The sequence below is a fragment of the Artibeus jamaicensis genome, unplaced genomic scaffold, assembly GCF_021234435.1.
Source record: "Artibeus jamaicensis isolate MK-2021 breed Jamaican fruit bat unplaced genomic scaffold, CSHL_Jam_final contig_1998, whole genome shotgun sequence".
Classification (NCBI taxonomy): Eukaryota; Metazoa; Chordata; class Mammalia; order Chiroptera; family Phyllostomidae; genus Artibeus; species Artibeus jamaicensis.
This window is the reverse complement of record NW_026521407.1, coordinates 6,808,588-6,824,364: the sequence shown is the minus strand read 5'-3', so window position 1 is coordinate 6,824,364 and position 15,777 is coordinate 6,808,588. Positions and strand designations below refer to the sequence as shown.

Sequence of the window (15,777 nt, the reverse complement as noted above, 5' to 3'; positions counted from 1 at the left end):
AAAAAAAGAGAACATTTAGTATTATAGAGAATTGTATTTAAAGGCAACTCGATGTAGCGTTTGGTGACTTCTTCAGGGTACCTGAAATACAAACTACAATATTAAGGGTTTTTTTACAATTCATCATTCTAAACAAGAATATTATTTATAAAGAAGTGCAAATAGACTTTTATATTTAACTTCAGTTAAATGAAGGCACTCACTATTCTTCTTGAATAGTACATTTAGTCTCTCCCATTTCACGCTTACATCTATTCAGAATTATTTTGTAATAAAAAGTGTTCATCTACTCTCATCACAGCCATGAGATGATTTCTAAAGGTGGGAAAGCCTGTGAAACATAAGATGCTCCAGTTAACCTGGTTGGCCTCCATACAGTGAATTTTCCTCCTGTTGAAGTTTTCAGTGAATATGTGAATATGAACAACTGGGTGAAAACCCAGTTGTTTTGAGATAAAACACGAACTGTCACTCTTCTGTTTAAATCTCACTGTTGCAGAGGAGAAATGTTCCACCGTGGTTGTGATGTGTGGGGTCGGTCTTGTCTGCTGGGCCTCAGAGCTGGACAGGGTCTGCCTTTTAGCGAGTTGTTACTCCTAATGCAGTTAGTGGGCTGGTCATTCACTTTTACCTGCAATAAACGGAACGCAGTCAAGCACCCCCATCCTTCCCTTCTCTTTCCCCATTCCTTGATAACGAGATCCACATATTAACAGAGGAAAAACAGCAATGTACTGTTTTCATTGTGGGGGTTGGTGTGAGGGAATAAGTAAGGTTAATAGGTTATAGTGGCCAAGCATTCATTGGTAAGTAAATGGGGTGACTAGCACAGCAAATGGGAATAATCCAGGCCCCTCTGGGGTAACAGTGACCGGTTTCTCCCAGTCCCAGTTTACAGGCGCCAGTTGCACATAAAAGATAAACGTCTGATTCCAGTGTTAGAAAGTTTTTGTTGATCATCTGTTTTTGTTGGCATTAATATTTCTACATATAAATAAACCTGCATTTCCAAAATTTATTACTTTTAGTTAACAAGGTCACAGAGAATGTATTTCATTAGTGAACAAGTTCATTTGGCTGAGTGATTTGGAGGAACTTGTGTAACTATTTCATTCATCACAGTGTCAGAGACTCAGGTGGCCCTTACAAAATGTAAATACTAAATAGAGAAAGTGGTATTTACACTGTAGTCACAGAATGTGGAATGAAGGTTGTGTAAGTGGAAGTCTTTACCTCAACAGTCACTGTGATTTTGAGTGCCTTTTTGGTGACAAACATCAATTTCTTCATATGTAGCTCTGAAACAAACAAACCATCATGGCAAAAGGGTTACATATCAGTTCCAAAGGACTATTTTGGCTTTTCACCCTAACTAAGAATCAGGTGCCTTCAGCTGTTCAGGCTGTATATGTGAATAAAAACACAAAATTCTGCCCTGAATCTTACACTACAGCATTCTTAGATTCTAATGGTGCGATTCCTATGCATCTTAAAAATATGTATGTTATATAATCAATTCATTTTAACTGTAATGTAATGACAAATATGGCTAAAATCTAGACAGTGTGCTTCTGCTTTAAAAAAAAAGGGGGGGGGCTGGTGTATCTCTCTACACAATGCCCCTTTCCACTCTTGGAAAGTGAATAAAAACTCTTCTCTTTGCAAAAAACAAAAAAATGGAAAATTGTCCACCTTTCCTTGGTTTTAAAACATTTTTAAAATATCCTGAATACAGCCTATTTAACCTATGTTTTTACAGTCCAAACTCCTGAGCCATCTTTAGCTTCAGTCATCTTTGTATTTTATATATAATAATTTTTGTATGACATCTTTCATACAATCCTTTATATATGTCTTATGTCTGTGGCTGGAAAATATCTCTATAAATATGACATAGCATAATACAGTAATACACAGCTGAAGAAAACTCATAAAAATCACAGCACTGTGAAGCCTCGCTCATCAACAGCATGAGGCCCTAGCATAATCCAGATAGTATTGTTAAGTTTCCCTATTAAGTTTGGTCTTTATTTTCCACAAAACTGTTTCAACCTCCTTCACTTTTAAGTCTCTGATATCCCTCCTCTCAGTGAGTCAGAAACCCCACTTCTTGATAAATGAAATACCTTGATTATGGAAACTTCCTCATCTTCCCATCACTTGAGTCTTCAAGTTTGTTCTCATCAGCACCATCACCTACTGTGATCCTCTCTAACCCTGGCTTCTCAAACACTTAACGTCCCTTGGTTATGCCCCTTCCCTAACTGAATCTCCAACCTCTCCCTGTCTCCTGGGTCTTACCCCTCAGCATTCACAGGTGCTCCAGCATCAATGGTGTGGTCCTTAATCCCCTGTCAGTAACCCTCTGGCTGCCAAACCACTTCCCAGCATCCCTTCATGTTGACGTTTCTAGTGTCATCTGCACTTACTGTTGCTACTCCACTCTTACTTATCAATGCGCTGAAGTTTGGCCTCTGTCCCCATCCATCCATCAACGTGGCTTTCACTAAAATCACAACTTCACTAAAATCACTTGACTCAAAAAACAATTGCAGCTCTCAACTTTAATGTCACTTCGTTAAACTTTCTCTAACCCTCATGTAAATTAGTTCTTCCTGTTATACATGATTTCGAGACACTATTTCATACCATTGATACATATTGTAAATACATTTGCCTGCCGATTTAATGTCTGCCTCCACAGCACATTTAACCTCCATGAGGACAGGGAGCATGTTTCTTGTTCATTGTGATAAATTAGGCCTTTATTGTCAATGTTCAGTGCATCTGTTGAATGAATTGTGTGTATATGTACGTACAAATCCTCAAATACTTTATTGTTCTGAAATTCTTAACCTGGGGTTCATGGACAACTAGCAATGTGAAAATCTCCAAGCTTCTCAGCAAGATTTTGGGCTTCTCCTGAGAAGTTCCTTGGATTTCATGAAACTTTCAAAGGAATGGAGATACCCTTACCCCTGGAGAAAGGAAGAACTACAATGGTAGAGAATTCCTAAACCTCGCTTCTCCAGCTTTAAACTGTGTCTCACCTTTAATATCTGTTGTACTGCCATACGTACTTACAACAGTTTCCTAAGTAACTAGAATTTAATCTGGTGTCCCAGTTCTTATTTGGGTACAGAAACTGATTTAAAAAAAAAAAAACAGTTTCTGGACAGCATACCTATTTAACCAATTTCTGATTCCTTAAATGCTAATACATTCAGTGATATTTTATCAGGCAGAATGACCCAGAGAAATTTCAAATCCTGTTAGGAAAAAATACTTAATGAGCACCTAAGCCTATTAAGATTTATCCATTAATTATTCCTAAATGGATCGGTGCACTGAGGGCTTAAACCAGGCGCTGAAATCTCAAATGCCTACATGGGGCTGGGAAGTGGAGTAAACGGGTGGAGGGGCCTGGTGGACTGTAGAGCTGGCCTAATCTTAAGGAGGCAGCCACTCTTCAGCCCCAGCCCATGGCTAGCTTGTAAAAATGCAGTCGCGGCATCTAAAAGAATCCAGAGTTCCAAGTTCTGTGTTTTTTTTTTGTTTTGTTTTGTTTTTAAATATCCCAGTGCATAACTGCTGGCAATTAATTTTAAAATGCATTATTTTAAATTCTGCACAGGTTCAACAAAACACAGCTGTGGGCAAAGATCCTGCCTGCAGGCCGCCAGTTTCTGAACAGTGATTTCCATAAACTTGCTTCATTGTCTTTAACAATTGGGGGGTAACCTGCAGTCAATCAAAGTATATTAAAGCGCTAATGAACCTACCATCCCATAACTATGTATATATACTTGAATAATAGGAACTCATAAAATCACAGGGCTTTAAGGATTTCAACTTATTTTTACGCTAGTACTTTATTAATCTATTTTAAGCATGTTATAGTCATATGTAGTAAAAACTAAAAACCAGTTGTTACATGAGATTTGGGGGGATTAGGAGTCAAGAATAGCTGAAACATCCCATCCATGTGGGTACTATGTGGTTAATCACTGACTAGTGCCCTTCTCAGGCTGGGGAGAACCTGACTTTCTGCCAAGGCATCTACGAGGACTCCATTAATTCACATGGTGGTTCCGGTTATTTCTTAATGTGCAACCCCAGCATTTTTATTTTTCACTCACAAGGCCGGGAACGGTAAGACCATTAAGAGCAACAGCTTCCATAAAACCTCATAAGTCATTTTTAATAAGGTCATCAATTTGTGCCAAGAGCCAAACAAAGTTACATGTATAGGCGAGCCCTGCTGGCTCTGCTACCTAGCACAGGGAACCAAGACAAAAAGAAAAATAAATGAATCATTATGTAAATGACTTACTCTGTAGTGACAGCAGGAGCTAAGGGATCAAACTCCATTACCTCGTAGTAATTGGGTGGCTGGAGATCATTCTTTGTCACCGCTGTAGGCAAAAAAGAAAATAAAGGTAGTAAACACCCACTGTGCTTTTTGAGGAAATATGCACAATTAGTATCCTCTTTATGGTTTGGATTTCAAACATAAGATCCCGACAAACACTGAGAACCAAAAACACACTGGTGTTCCAATACTACTCTCGTGCAGCAAACCTCTGTAACAAAATGACTTCAGATTTCAACTAGAGGGTCATTTTCCCTCAGTGATCAAAATTCAATATTCAGCACAACGTGAGCCTTTTTTTTTTTTTTTAGTTTCCTAATGTCATTCATAATGGTATTTTTCCTGAGTTTATTTCATGGACCTGAAAAGCGCAAATAAACTCCTCTAATTTTTCCTCTGTATGTTTACTTTCAATGACCAATAAACCTCTGGCAGACTCATTTATCCTCACAATTTTTCCTTATGCAAACAATAGCTTCTCAGGTACCTGGATGGTTGCCGGGCAAGGCTGGTGGCACCTGGTTAGATGCTGTGGTGGGAGTGGCCAGGAGACTCACTGGGTGTAGTAATGTTGCATTTGAATAGTCTGGAAACTGAAACGAGCAAAGTGCATATTCATCTACACATTCTACACTGATTATTATTATTATTATTATTATTATTATTATTATTTAGATTCTAGGCTTTCAAGTAGCACTACACGAATCATATGCTCTACTGGATGAGAAGTAGTACTTATGAACTATTACTTCAGTTTTTTAGCTAATAACCACTTACAGAATTTACTGCTTTTCTGTCTGGCTTTGTGCCCATTGCACCTCATCCCCATGTAAAATTTTAAAAATAGAGGTTTGCTTAAAAAAAAATAAAAGCAAAATATATAGTTCAATCCAGATTCTGTTGTTTTACACTAAATATAAAATCTCAGCCTTGAACAGGAAAAAAAAATTACCTTGACCCTATGGAAAGGCATAATGTGATGGTATTTAGAAATAATAAAGATGAAAAGTCTTAATTAGAAATAACTTTCTTGCAATTTTCCGTATTTGTTGCATAAATATGTCCTGGGTACTTCCTGGCTGCCAGGCACTACAGGTAGAGCAATAAGTCAAATGGAGCAGACAATCAGCAAACGGAAACAGATGTCAGAAGGCAAGTGCCCTAAGGAGAAAGGGCAATTGGGCAGGAGAGACGGCTGGGTGGGGTGGTTATCACTGTGATCGTCGTGGGTAGGGAATGCCTTCCCACTGCAGACAGTGAGCGCACCCTGACTCTGGAGCTGCCCTGTGACGACCGGAGGGGACCCAGGAGGTCATGTGCCCTGAAGTAGGGGAGGTCAGTGTGCTGGGAGTAGAGTGAGGCAAGGGTGAAAGGTGAGAAGGGAGGCTGGAGAGGTAACGGAGGGGGCATCGGATCAGCATTTCAAGCTTTTACTAAGTAAAGCGGAGTGAGGAAGAAAACCATACGTGGTTTTAGAGCAGGCGACTTTACTTTTTCAGGAAGATTGCTCTGGTTTCTAATTTGAGACTAGATGGTGCGGTGGCAGGTAGGAGTGGAGAGGGGGTGAAGGCTGAAGCAGGGCAACCCTTAGGAGACCACGGCAGGATCCACCTGGTGGCTCAGACTGGGACGTGGGACATGCAGGTAACGTACAGTGTAGGAAATGGAGCAGCCAAAGCACTTACCCTTGTGACCATGGACCTGAGGGAGGGGGTGGTGCCAGGTGGAGACAGGGCAAAGGGGGAAAATTAGGACAACTCTAATAGCATGATCAATAAAATATAATTTAAAAAAAGAGAGAGTAGTGGGGATAAGGGATATACGTTGAAGGTAAAGGGTAAAAATATGGAGGGTTAAGCACTGTTTTCCAAGGTTTTTGACCTGAGCAACTGAAACAGTGGTGTGGTCATTTGCTGAGGAGGGAAAGATGGCGGGAAGGGCGGGTTGGAACCCTGGGCTGGGACAGAAGCAAAGGAGATGAGAGAAGATCCAGAGAGTGGTGCCCGACAGCCACTTATGCAGAAGAGGAGGAAGTAAGTGATGTCATCACGGGCTGCTGACCAATCAGGTAAGAGGAGGACTGAAGACTGCAGTATTAGGTTCAGCAACAAGGTCACTGCTGCCCTGGCTAAGAGGGTGGAGTGCTGACAGCCTGTGACGTTTGTCAAAGGACTGGAACCAAGAAGTGGAGACGGCGAATACGAACACAATAGGAATTCTGGTCCTCTGTCATCTTTCTAACAGCAGGGAGACACAAGTTGTTTATCTTAAAAGATTTAAAAGACTTTCTCTGGCTGACTATTTCACTTAGCATAATACCCTCTAGTTCCACTCATGTTGCAAAGGTGGGATTTCATTCTTTTTTACAGGTATGTAATTTTCCATGGCATAAGTGTACTGCTTTCTCTTTATTCATCTATAAATAAGTCAGACAGAAAAAAGACAAATACCATATGCTTCCACTTATATGTGAAATCTCAATAATAAGCAAAAGAAACAAACTCATAGATTCGGAGAACATTTTGATGGTTGCCAGAAGGAAGGGAGCTAGGGATGGGTGAAAAGGGGGAGGGGGTTAAGAAGTACAAATTGCCAATTGTACAAACAGTCACGAGGATGTAAAGTACAGCATAGGGACTTTGGTCAATAATGCAATAATTACTATGTATGGTGTCAGACCGGTACCAGACTTAATCAGGGTGATTACCCTGTAAGTTAAAGAAATGTCTACTCCCTATGTTGTATGCATGAAACTACTATAATATTGTAAATCAACTGTAATGCAAAAAATTAGAATAAAAGAGTAAACAATAAGGAAAAGCCCTAACGAGCTATATCAATACATTATAAATACAAGGTGACAATGAGAAGAACATTAGAATTAACGACCAGGAGTTCCTCTTTGGCCATGCTAATCTGACTAGGCGCACTGCCAGCGAAGGGTTCATCACTTACGCTCTCGTATGTATGATCTGAGATGAGGTCTGGGCCGGTCCTCTGGGCAGACCTAGGGTAGTGCGATAACACAGCATGATTACCCTACAGTGAGAACACAAATGCAAGAAGTAAGGAGACTCCCCTGGTCTAAAAACGCAAAGTGCAATGTACCTTCAGACTGTACAAAAGTATTAATTTAAAAAAAACAATCCCACTGGGTTTTGTCCACCAGGTCATGATGCCCGAATACCACAGAGAGAAAAGACAGCACCGCCCCTTGGCAGTGGGGGCCCCGGGACACTGGAGTATGCACATACACCAGTAAAAACAGAGCCTTCGGTCTTTCCATCCCAGCAGCCACCACGCCATCCTTCCCCGAAGGGTGGGAGGTGATGCAGAGGAGGGGCTGGGAAGGAAGTAGGGCGTGCTGGTTCTGGGTACGTTGGAGGAGGCACACTTTATCTTGCCTCTCCCACTAAATGCGCCTAGAATACCTGGACAGAATGGATGCGTGGGGCAACTATTCGAGGACAGAAAAGTAAATAGTTCCAGGCTGGCAGGGAAAGAAGACAAGAACTTGAGCAGCACCGGTGAACTTACCGTTTTTTCTCCCCTGACGTCCCCTACCCAGAAACCCGAGACTGGGCAGCGAGGATGGACAGGGCTCTCAGTGCAGCCCTCTCCTTATCACTCACGGAGTCGTGAGCTCAGAGTGGGTGTGGAGACCCCTCCCCCACTGTCACACCCCTAGCACTAGGCAATCCCAAGGTGGCCACGGTGACATCGGGGGCATCAGGGGCCCACAGGGGTTAAAAACTCTGAGTGGGGGAAATCTTCCTCTCCAACAGGTAGAACTGTGACCCCTAGAGGACGGGGCAAACTCCCTTGTCTCTTTTTCCTTCTTGTCCTGCCACTTAGTCCCAGATACAAGCACCATGAAGAAAACGCACAGCATAGGAAAGCTCCTGTTTCTGATGGGAGAATGGAAAGGGCGAGTCCCAGGAAGGCAGAGTACCAGAGAAACTATGAAGAGAGACAAAACTGGGAAACAAACTCATAAAGTTGTTTGTGAAATCCTGGGCTCACCTCCGACCTGTGCCCCGGTGGATCCGTTCCCAGTGAGGATGCCAAAGACAGAACTGAGCACATGGCCAGCCGGCCAGACCCCGGACTGACCACTTAGTGGCACACACATGAGACAGGTCTGGATGGCACTGCAATGACAGGGACGACTTAGCTGCATTAGGACTGCAGCATATGGAAGGCAGATTAAAACCGCAGCACGAGCCTAACAAGGTCGTCTGCCTACTAATGCCGAAATGTCAACATTCTCCACAGGATTTAAGGAAGAAGCAAGTGTGCCATAACATTACAAATGCCCAATATACAATCCAAACTTACTAGGCATTCGAAGAGCCAGGAACATTTCAAATTGCAAGAGAAAAGACAGATCGACAGAGGCTGATATCATGAGGGCATTGATGCTGAAATTATCTGAGATTTTAGAGCAGCTCTTGGACACAAATGCTTCAGTAAAAACAACCGCAAACACTCGATAAAAAATGGAACCATAGATGTCTTAGCAAAGAGACACAGCATCTGAAGAGTCACATGGTAACTTTAGAATTGAAGACTATAGTCAGCAAAACTTAAAAATAATGACAGAATGAACTTAACATCAGATGGGGATGAGAGAGGACGCAGTGAGTGAACTTGAACACAGAGTGACAGAAATTATCGAATCTAAAAAAACAGGGAGGAAAGAAAAGGTGAGAGAAGTAATGAACAGACCCTAGGAATCTATGAGACAATGACAACAGACCTAGCATTTGTGTCAACAAGACTCCCAGAAGGACAGTGGAAAGTATGTAGGGCTAAAAAAAAATACTTGAACAGATAAAGGCTGAATACTTCATGAATTTGGTGAAAGACAACCCCACAGATTAAAGAACTTCAGTGGAGTCAGTTGGATGGTGGCTCCCCCAAAATGGAAGTCCTCGTCCTAATTCCTGGAACCCGTGAATGTCTCCTCATTTGGATAAAGGGTCTTTGCAGATGCATTTAAGTTAAGGATTTTGAGATGACAATATCATTCTGCGTTATTCAAGTGGGCCCCATCCCCAGTGACAAGCAAGCTTGAAAGAGAAAAGCAGTGACAATCTTAGACAGGAGAGGGCAATGTAAAGGTGGAGACAGAGACTGGAGCAGCGTGCAAACAAGCCAGGGATTGCCAATAGTCACCAGAGAATGAAAGGGGCAAAGAACAGCTTTTCCCCTAAAAACCCCGTTGTGTGGCCCTGCTGAATTTCAGAATTTTAGCCTCCAGAACTCGGAAAGTAAATTCCTGTGGTTTTAAACCACCCAGTTTGTGGTAATCTTTTTTTTTTTTTATGGTATCCACAGGAAACTAATACACTCAGTAAACCCCAAACAGAATAAACTGAAATCCATGCCCAGTCGTATCATAATCAAACTGTTCAAAATTAGGGGGGAAAAGGTTCTTGAAAGCACTGAGAGAGAAAACAACACAGGATCTACAAGGAACAACAATTTGAATACATGCAGGCTTCCCATTAGAAACCATTTAGATCAGAAGAGAGTGGAGTTAAACACTGCTGGAAAAAAATGAAGCGTTAACCCAGAATTCTATATCCAGTGAAAATACCCTTCAGGAACAAATATGAAATAAAGCCATACTACGGTGAAGTCAAATGAAAAGATTTCCACTGCTGATTGGCCTGCCGTAAGAGAATGGCTAAAGGAAATTCTTCAGGGAGAAGGGAAATTATACCAGAACGAAATAAAAGAGCAAGAGAAATGGTAAATATTACATAAATACAATAAACTATTTGCCTCTTCTTGAGTGGTTTGAAATACATATTTGTGGGTTGCGAGCGAAAATTATAATATTGTCTAGCAATCGTTTTTTCCAATATATATAGATGAAAATATGTGATAACTATAAGTGAGGGATTTACATGGTGAAAAGTTTCTACCTTTCCCTTCAAGTGGCCAAATACTGGTTCTAAGCAGCTTAAGTTCTGTATATGGAAATCTCTAGAACATCAGGCCCCTGACCCCATACAGAAACTACACCAAGATCATAATAGATAAAATAGAATACTGAAAACATTCACATAACCCAAAAGTATGCAGGAAACAGAGGAAAAAAGGAACACACAGAAAACATTACACAATAGTAGATCTTAATCCAAACATATAATTACATTAAATGGAAAGGGTCTAACCACACCACTTGAAGACAGAAATGATGAGAATACATAAAAATGCATGACACAACTACCTGCTATCTACAAGAAACTCACTCCAAATATCCTGATATAGTTACAAGTACAAAGATGGAACAAGATATCCCGCGCAAACACTAACTGAAAGAATGCCAGAGTGGCCATAGTAATATCAAAGTAGACATCAGGGCCAAGAAATTTACAAGGGACAAAGGGGGACATCACAAAATGATAAAAGGGTCAATTCGCCAAGAAGCTAGAACAATCCTAAATGCTTATTCACTTGTAATAGCTTCAAATACACAAAGCAAATACCATGTCTTAATAACAAGAACTATATACTGTATGATTCCATTTGGAAAGCATTCTCCAAAAGAGAAAACTACAGTGACGAGAACAGACCGGTGATGGCTGAGGTTGGGAAGGGCAGACGACAAAGTAACAATTCAAGGGACTTTTCTGGGCTGATGGAACTAGTCAGTATCCTGACTGTAGTGGTGGTTATATGAGTCTATGTCCATGTCAGAATCCACAGAACTGAACATCCAACAAAAGGGCGGGGTGTCCGTTTTACCATAAGGCTAACCTTTGGCAAGTGACTCGTTGTCCTCAGCCTTGGTTTCTTCACTGGTAATGAGAAAGATGGGGTACCTACCTCAGGCCTATTGGGAGACCTAGCAAGAAATTAGTAGGCTTTTCTTATTCTTCTCAGTCTGTTGCCTGATGGTAAGTGGACTATAAATAAGACCTATGACTTTACCCCATCATCACTGTTTCCCAAGGGTCTTTACTGTTCTGAATAATTTCATCATTCATTTGTTCCGTGATGAACAAATTAAACTGCAAACACAGTGGGGTCGGAAAAGCTCAAGACCAGAAGACATTTGGATGGTTAATTTCGCCTCTACTGCTGAATCAAAATTTCTGAGGGCCAGAAACTTTACCGTTTGATACACACAAGTGATTTTCGTGCACACTAAAGCGTGAGATCCAGGGGATTACTGAGTACAATATGCAACGATTAGCGAGAACTGCTACTTAACGGCTATATGAACTTGGGCAAGTTCGAGTCCCTAAGTTTCAGCCTTTCCTCCTGTAAAATGAGGATGATAGTAACAGCACTGACCCAAGAAATCTTTTGCAAAGATTAAATGAAATAAACCAAAACAGCGTAGCAAAGTCCCTGGCACATGGCAAGTACTTGGTAATCGGTGTGGCCATTACACTGAATGATTTTGAACCTCATTTCTCTTCCCCTTCCTTTGTCATTGTATTTCCTCTACTTTGTGTTCTCACTTTAAAAATAACAGAAACAGAGACAATTTATTGAAGGCTTACTATCCACCAGTGCTGGATTAGGGGGTAGAGCCAGCATCGCACAGGGTCTTTGTAAGAATTCTAGGAAGGAGTCTCCAAAGAAGGCTCAGTCTAGGTAAGTATCTGACCCAAGGTCGCACAGTTAGTAGGAAGCAGCAGTGCGGAGCCCCTGACTCAGGTGAGTCTGATTCTCAAGTCTCTAGTTTTCCTATCATGCTTCCTGAGGCAAGGAGCGGAGGGAGACGGTGTTAGCCCTGGGGTAGGACTGAATACTTACGGGGCTGTTTCTGTATTTCCCAAGGCTAGAAAATCCGCCTGTGGGTGAAGACTGGGTTGCAAGTTGTTCGTTACAAGAGGACGCGGAGAGCTGAAACCTAGGACACAAATTGGACTTGTTTGGATTTGAAACATTTTGTCGGTAACTCTTTCTGTTGCCTTTTCCACAATATTGAGAAAGAGAGAGAGAGAGAATTTCTGTCATCATAAAATGCTCTCAAATAGAAATTGAAGAGCCTCATTTTAGGGTGACTGGAAAGACAGAAATTCCCTGCCACAAAGAGAGGTCGTTGAAAAGGTAACAGATGTTACCATACTGCACTGGGTCTTATAAAATCCCAAGCTGATCAGGAATGAAAGGGATGTTATGTGCCTGGTTCTACCAACTTCAAAAACAAAACTCCGTTGTATACCCAGAGCTCTACCCTCAACTCTTAACTTCCCATCTTAAGTGTGACACCCCAAAGAGAATAATCATCCCCCCAAACCAAAAAAAAAAAAGCCTGATAAAAACTCAAGAAAACTCTTTAATGTATCAGACTCCACATACCCCACTGGTCTACATAACCAGGCAGCCCAACATGTCAGAAATAAAGCAAGTTTTAAGAAAACCACAAACTCAGTGATACCAAATATTTTCACTCTGGAAAAACCTCGTAAAGTAAGAGAAAAAATGAACTGATTTTAGTTTGGCAAAAACTTCTGGACTTCATCACTTTTTTTAATCATCCTTATTTTGTAATTTACCCAAACTTTTTGGGAATAAGGATAGCAGGAGATAACAGATTAGATAATACAAGTAACCCCAAGCCAACAATGCATTTTGTAAACATTCATTTACCTTCACAGAAACCCATTCGAGTGACCGCCATTCTCACTTTATAAGGCAGGAAAGCCTGAGAGGTTAAGTGGTTAAGAGGCGGCAGAACTGGGATTTCAACTCGACTCCTCTGACCAAAAAGCCTGTGTTTTCCCCTCCATTTCACCCCCAGGTGGATAAGGCCTCACAATTCCTGAATGTCTCTACAACCGATATTCCCTTATCTGATGCCACAGTATGGCAGAGACACCCAAAAACAGTAGTGTGTGGGTTCAGAGTACTGGCCAGAGCACCTCTATATATTCACGTGCAGGCCATGTGAATTGCAGGAGTCTAAGCCAATGGGATGGCTTTCAAGGGCTTCCTCCCTTAGTCACATGTCCCTCCTGTACTGAGTATGACCCAACCATTTGCCAAGAAATTACACTTCCTGATGATATAGTTCTGCCATTCAAACTGACTTCGGTCCTTCTCTGGCTGCATTTAATCATGAAACCAAGGAGAAGTATTTCACAGGGAGGTCTTCTGCTGGTGTAAAAGGCTCATGAGCTTGCTTACTTAAGTCTGAAAGCTGAGCATTCATGGCGTTGAGCTCTTCCAGGGAGGCCCTATGACTCGGAGGGCTGGGACTTAGGTCAACGAGCTCACAGGACGGGGCAGAAGGTTCACTGGAAGTCTGCAAATGAAGCACACAAAAACAGAATTTGGAAACACTGGGTTGGGTAGTTTATCACAGCTCTCTCCCCAGAAGACTTCCTTTGGAGAAAAGAGGCTCCTATATGAATGCATCTTGAGGGAGAACTCTCCATTCAATAGGCAACAGGAGTCCCAGTTCGTATCTCACCATCTGCATGGGCTCCAGCTTAGTTACAGCATCTTCTTATGACCTCTTATTAATAACTGAACAACATCAAGTTATCGAGACAATACTCTATACCACCAAAACCATCCCAGTCATTAAGGCATGTTTCCTCTTGTTAAGGCCTTTATTAACATAAATCTTGCTCCACACCATGTAATTTATAAACCGTTCAATTATATATTTTGTAACATTTCTATTTACTTACATTGGCATTTTCCCTCTGATTATTTTGCTCCAAAATCCTTTGTTGGTTTCGAGTAAACCTGTTTGAATTAGCAAAATGTAAATATTTAAAAGCATATGAATATGAAAATACTACAGTACTTAAATTCATTATCCATACATAAATATTTAGGAACAAAGACCATCAGCTTTATTATCATGGAATTCCCAATAAAGTACTTTAGTACCTTTTTTTCTGTTCACAGAGGTAACTATATCCTTAGAGAACACAGCAGGAAAAGGGAAGTTTGGTGTGGTTGGAGGGGGCTGTGGAAATTCCACTTTCCAGCCAGTGGGTCAGCAGCAAAGGGAACAGCCTGGGCTTCCGACATGCATCTGAGGTTGGCTGGGTGGGCACAGTTTTATTGAATGAGCCCTGAACCGGGGGCATCTGCTATTTTGGGTAGACTGTGTCAAAACTGAGTTGAATTTTAGGATGCCCAGCTGGCATTCCATAAACTGCTTGCTGGTGTGGAGTACCACGCCTGAGTGTTGTACAGACAGTGGAACTTTCATGTCCAAGTAATCTGAGGTCCTTGGGTGTCAGGTCTAAAAATGGTTTTGCCCCTCTAGATTTTTCATCTTTTATCTCTGTTCCTTCTCTTTGTTGAATGGATCAGGGGTCTGGAGTTGCTCAAAAATGGAAAACTATTAAAAATACTAATAATTCCATCACCCAGAAAAGGTCCCTAATCATTTTTATCACCTGAGAAACAATCCTTAACATCAGTACTTCCTTCCAGTTTATTTTTCTGTAAGTTAATCTGTTTTAAACTTAGTTAAAACCATTCTTTACATAATTCTGTATCTGAATTCAATTACTATACAAGCATTTTTCTAGTAATTCAGAAATATAATTTTTAGAGGCTGTACATTTTACCTTATGAACATATCACATATTAACTATTCTTATTATACTCAAATATTTAAAGTGTTCTCAATTTTGCCATTATGATTTTCCATAAAAATTCAAATACATTTATTCAATTTTTACCGTTTATCTTCATCTTGATAAGACACTTGATACCTACTAACAATACTAACCTTTTATAACTATTTAAAAGTTTATGCTGCTTGTACACTGCAGGTAAAGGAAGAGCAGTTAAACAAACAAACAAACAAACATAAAATGATGGGTTAGAAAGAATAGTAAAGTTGAAGGTAGAAGTCAAGGTTGAAGTGTCAGCATTGTATCAAGTAGCTGTATGACCATGGATACGACTTCTGATCCTCAGTTCTCCCTCTGCTAACAGAGAACAGCGACATCTGAACCATTTCCTCAGAAAGTTATTCTCAGCTGCAAAGTATCAGCAGATAACAGAGGTGGATGAATGTGGAAATATTTTTTTTGCAAACTAAGACTTGCTTTAGAAACACGGTGTTAATACTATACCACACTGACTCTGTGAACCTAAACACTTTGAAGTCTAAAAGCTTACAGTGAACTGGAATGTGCACTTGGTTTTAAGGATTTTTCTCTTTCTAAAACACATGCTTTTTCCTTCCATCTACATATGACACTGGCCTCTTGTATGCTAGTTAGTTACGTGCTGGGTCTGAACTCCCGTCACAGGTCAAGCCTTAAGGACAAATTTCTATTTCCTTTTATGCACAACTCTTCCCTGGAGGTGATGAGTGGAGACTTCTGGGGATGTTGGAATGGGGTGAATGTATTTTGCATATGGGATGGATATGAATCTTTGGGAACCTGAGGACAAATTAT

General features: G+C 40.9%; 1 protein-coding gene across 4 annotated transcripts in view; it reads right to left on the bottom strand.

Annotated features, from left to right (window-relative positions):
• Nucleotides 1–14: 14 nt before the first annotated feature.
• TOM1L1 (target of myb1 like 1 membrane trafficking protein) overlaps nt 15–15,777 on the bottom strand; it is a 48,826-nt gene continuing 33,063 nt past the window's right edge. For 3 of the 4 annotated variants that reach the window (XM_053673488.1, XM_053673495.1, XM_053673497.1), the window contains 8 exons: nt 14,038–14,095; nt 13,529–13,646; nt 12,152–12,248; nt 7,328–7,379; nt 4,860–4,965; nt 4,334–4,415; nt 1,234–1,298; nt 15–631 (listed from right to left, as the gene is read on the bottom strand). In XM_053673488.1, coding sequence (XP_053529463.1) covers nt 1,235–1,298; nt 4,334–4,415; nt 4,860–4,965; nt 7,328–7,379; nt 12,152–12,248; nt 13,529–13,646; nt 14,038–14,095 — 577 coding nt within the window. In that variant the 3' untranslated portion in view covers nt 15–631; nt 1,234. Of the gene's footprint in view, nt 632–1,233; nt 1,299–4,333; nt 4,416–4,859; nt 4,966–7,327; nt 7,412–12,151; nt 12,249–13,528; nt 13,647–14,037; nt 14,096–15,777 lie in introns of those variants that run through there. The other variant, XR_008393051.1, reaches the window with a different exon arrangement.